A 4,754-nucleotide genomic window follows, 5' to 3' on the forward strand; every position below is an offset into this window, starting at 1 on the left:
GTGTGTGGAGGGTAGCTACTGTAGGATAACCGATTCCAGGGTGAGAAGTGTTTTTGTGGGGGAGGGGGTGTGTCAAGGAGAACAATGGCAGAGAAAGGGTCAACAGCGCTTGAGGTGATGGGAGAAAGTTCTGGGTGGCACCAATTAGTCTTTTTCATAGCAAACACCCTTTAGCTTCTGAAAGAGGCTTATCTCTCTGTGGGATGTGTCAGCAGGAAGAGAAAAGGTCCTTGTGAATTTTTTTGCCAGGCCGATTTGATTTTCCACGGCCTTGTGAAGCCACCATCATGCTTTTTTAGCATTGGCTTTGTTGGAAATGTTTTGCTGGTCTAAATCAGGAGAAAACAAACATTTTGACGAGAACCTCTGAGAAAATTCTTGTTGTGGTATTGCTGAGTAGCAGTGTTGAATTATCTCTTGTTCTTCTCATAATAGCAAAACCTATCAGCAATCATTTAAAAAGTCATTCCCTGACATTCTGAAATGGAGAATATTTTAATTATAGTGAAATTATACAAGTTACCCAATTGCAGTGTAATGAAACAATTTAATCTTTTTTTTTTTTTTGCCAGAGGTTTTCAGTTGAATGTTTTTGAAATGTTGCTTAAGACATCTTTTCCCCTTGACATGAAGAGGAACTTGACTGTAGTGTTTAACACGATCTCCTTGAACTCCCTCATGTTTTCCCCTCATGTTTCCTCTTCAGCAGCTTCAAAGCCAAGATGCTGTTGTTTTCAGGCTGCAGAATCACAGCAAATAGAAAATCAATCAATCAATCAATCAATCAATCAATCAATCAATCAATGTGTGTGTGTGATGTTTACAATGATGTTTACATACACTTACACATACACTACAGATGTGATAAATACAGGTTGCTGTACATTATATGATAGGCAAGAAAATAAATAATAAATTTAGCTTTATTGATCCCTGCAGGGAAATTCTTTCTCTGCATTTTGACCCATTCAAACTCAGTGGGCAGTGGAGCAGTGGGCAGCCAACATGCAGCACCCAGGAACAAGTCCAGTCCTACGCCCGTGCCTTGGTCAGGGGCACTGACAGGACAGTTAACCTAACATAGATAGACAGATAGATAGATAGATATACTTTATTGATCTCAACCAGGGAAATTCTGGAGCATTCATGTTTTGATGGTGGGGAAACCCACTGAAACACAGTGAGGACATGGACAGTCCACACAGCAAGGCTCCACTGCGGCCAGGATTTTGTCCCGGGCCCCTTTTGCTAACCAGTGAACCACCAGATTGCCAAAGTCAGCTAATTTGGAAAAGGTTCGGTCATGCTGTATATATCTTTTCAAACAACACAGACAATACATCAGGAACAGCATGTGATTTTTTTTTTTTTTTTAAAAAGAATTTTAATTAAAGTTGGAGTGTGGATTTGTCTGTACTGTACTGTATGAGCCAGCAGACCAGGGCCAAGCTGTAACGGTCTAAAACACGCAGACACCACCCCCAACACAAGGTGAGTCTGACACACTGGTGATGGTGGTGTGTGTGTGTGTGTGTGTGTGCGTGCACGTGTGTGTTGAGGGGGGGGGGGCGCACATACCTCAGCATTAGCCTTAAGGCCCTTATCTCCCTGAGGGGAGGAATTCAACCTGTTCTTATTCAAATTACCCACTCCCTTCTTCACCCCAATGTACAAACACACACACACACACACACACACACACACACACACTTTGCTTGAAGCTGCTCAATTTCAAAGTTTGTGTGTGTGTGTGTGTGTGTGTGTTAGGGTTAGGGTTAGCACACCAGCCAATCAGCTCCTCAGTGCGTGTTGTGGTGGGGTATAAATTCCTCAGGTGAGCAGCAGGTGTAGAGCACAGCAGGTGGAAGGAGAGGACAAGAGCTGTGTTGCTACTAGAAATACACAGATGATGACAGACTGAGGAAACACACACACACACACACACACACACTGCCTGAGACAGACAAACACACACATCTTGGACTGATCAAAAGTTGGGAGGCAGGCATATCTGACCGACGAAAGGACAAAAGAAAGAAAAAAGCCGAGAGAGACAGAGGTGTGAATGATGGCGTCATTCGTCCCAGAGCAAGGCTTGTCCCCTCCTCTGTCTGGACACTCTTTCCCCCAGCAGGATCTGCCGTCTCTGGGTCTGGATCCCTCAGACTTCAGCCTCTACAGTCCTCCGGCTCTTCCTGAACAGGCCCCGGCTGCCTCAGCATACCACCCCGCCGCTGCCGAGCCTTACCTCTGCCTCGACAGCCCTGACAAGAGCACCACGGCGGCGGAGGGACTTCCAGCGTTCGGAGGCTTTGTTCCCCAGGTCTTCAACCTGCAGAGGCCCGTCCTCCCCGGCCCCGGCGGCCCCAGCGCGGCCCTTGCCCTCCTCCAAGGCTCCTGGTTCTCCTTGCCCTCCCAGGATGATCTGATGCGCCTTGTCCGGCCACCCTACTCTTACTCCGCCCTCATCGCTATGGCCATCCAGGGCGCCCCGGAGCAGCGGCTGACCCTGAGTCAGATCTACCAGTACGTGGCCAACAACTTCCCCTTCTACAGCCGCAGCAAGGCTGGCTGGCAGAACTCCATCCGGCACAACCTGTCGCTCAACGACTGCTTCCGGAAGGTTCCCCGGGACGAGAGCGACCCAGGTGAGGAGGGACCGGGCTGAGCTGGGGGATGTGTGTGGGGGTGGGGGTGGGGGGGGGGGTTTGAGTTTGTGAATTTGTGTTGAAATACTTTGAATTGAGAATAGAGTCTCAGTGCTATTTACCAACAAAGATCAAAAGATTTGAGATTTTAGTGCTTTAACATTTGGGGGATGCTGTTACAGAGAGTGCATGTGTGAGCGAGTGAGAGATTTGAAAGAGAAATTATGCAACAGGTGATGGTGAGGAAGAAGGTCACTCATTTTTTTTTTTTTTTCAAATGACTCTTTGTTCCTTCATTTCTAAGTTTGACCCTTTATAGGGCACTCATTGAAATACTTTGAAATAAAATTAAAAAAAAAACAACAACCCTAGACTGTTATTAGAGAACATGACAGGACTTTATTACTTCTATAAAATTTTTCTAAAATTTTCATTTTCCCATAGAAAATCAAAGCCATTGAGATGGGTCAAATGCTACAATCATGTGACCTGGGATGTAGAGCGATCTTTGCTGATTGGCTGGGTGAAGACCAAATGATTATTGAACTAACTGAGACAGGGGATGGGCCTGATATGTAAAATTTCTGAAATGACCAAAAATAGTCACTTGCCCTATAAAGGGTTAAGAACATTTTCTTTCAGAGAGCCACTTGAGAACTAACCTTCTGCTCTTCCTGTCTTGTTCCAGGAAAAGGGAACTACTGGACGCTGGACCCCAACTGTGAGAAAATGTTTGACAACGGAAACTTCCGCCGCAAAAGGAAGAGGAAATCGGACAGCCTGGTCGTCGACAACAAAAGAAAAGCTTCCTCCTCCTCATCCTCCTCCTCCTGCTCTTCTTCCCCAAGCTCTGAGGGCCCCCAAAACCCCGAGATGCTTGATGGCAGCGCCGACTTCCCCCCTCTCTCAGACTCCGCCCCCTGCCTCAGCGGTTTCTTGCCCCAGATGGTCTCTGTGGCAGCCAAGGACACAGGAGCGGAGTATCTCTCCAGCACATTCCCCTCCTTGCTGGACACCCTCCCCCCTCCCCTCTGCTCTCTCCCCAACTCCCAGGCCTCTTCTACCCCCGTTCACGCAAACATCCCGGCTTACTCGCCCCCCCTCCACCTGGCCATGCAAGTGCCCGACCGAGCATCCCCCCCTCAGGCGTACAGCTCCTCCTACTCCCCCAGTGCTGTGGTACCGCAGTGGGAGACCCTCCAGACGTCCTCCTCGCCTCCCGTCTACGCCTCCTTGCAGCCTTTGTCTAGTCCTTTCCCCTCCCTCCAGCTCTCCTCTCCTCCTTTCTCCTCTTACCCCTCTTTCTCGTCCCCTCAGTCTTCCTCTCCTCCTCTTTATTCCTCCCTCCCCAACTCTCAGGCCAGCTCTCCCTTGCTTTATGCAGACCTCCAAACTGCCAAGCCCTCCTCCCCTCCCCTCTACCCAGCCATGCAGGCCCCTCAGCTCCAGCTCCCGGGCCAGCCTGAGCCTCTGTCCCCTCTGTGCATCAGTGACTCGGCCCCCCTGGAGTCCCTGGTTCTCCAGCAGTGAATGTTTGCTTCAAGTTCACTAAAGGAGATTTGAACAGAATCCGAGGCGCCCACACCTGAATGCCATTTACACAGATAGAGAATGTGTTTACACAGGAGACTAAGCTGAAGCTAATGCCGACTTTAAAACTTCTGACTTTACACAGGGAGAGAGACTTTTGAAAGTCAGATTGGTGTTTCTGTGTAGACTGAAAACCACAAGCTGCCCAGAATGCACTGAGCTCACTGTAAAAAAACAGCTGGGATGTGATTTTTTTTTTTTTTTTTTTTTGGAAAATGACATTTTTTTTGTGTGAATGTAATATCTTTGAAGCTATTTGTACTGGTCAGTGTTGCTTGAGAGAAATAGTGGGGGAATGGTTTTCTGTATTGTAAATATGGGACTATATTTTTATGCTTTTGGAATAAAATTTAAAATAAAATTTGAATTTTTTTGTCAGTTTTATTCGGAAATGAATTACTTAAGTCAGTCACACACACACACGCACACACAACCTTACAGATTACATATTCATTCAAATAGTTAATTAACATGAACAATTAACATATCAAGTTTTCTTATGCTTTACTTTTTATT

At 47.0% G+C, this 4,754-nt stretch overlaps 1 protein-coding gene across 1 annotated transcript; it reads left to right on the top strand.

Annotated features, from left to right (window-relative positions):
- Positions 1-1,880: 1,880 nt before the first annotated feature.
- Positions 1,881-4,178, top strand: LOC115371568 (forkhead box protein I2-like). The gene is made up of 2 exons (XM_030069021.1): positions 1,881-2,648; positions 3,337-4,178. Exons 1-2 carry the CDS (start codon positions 2,066-2,068, stop codon positions 4,176-4,178), a joined length of 1,425 nt encoding a protein of 474 aa, XP_029924881.1. The 5' UTR covers positions 1,881-2,065.
- The last annotated feature ends 576 nt before the right edge of the window (positions 4,179-4,754 follow it).

This window comes from Myripristis murdjan, chromosome 14 (genome assembly GCF_902150065.1).
Source record: "Myripristis murdjan chromosome 14, fMyrMur1.1, whole genome shotgun sequence".
Lineage (NCBI taxonomy): Eukaryota > Metazoa > Chordata > Actinopteri > Holocentriformes > Holocentridae > Myripristis > Myripristis murdjan.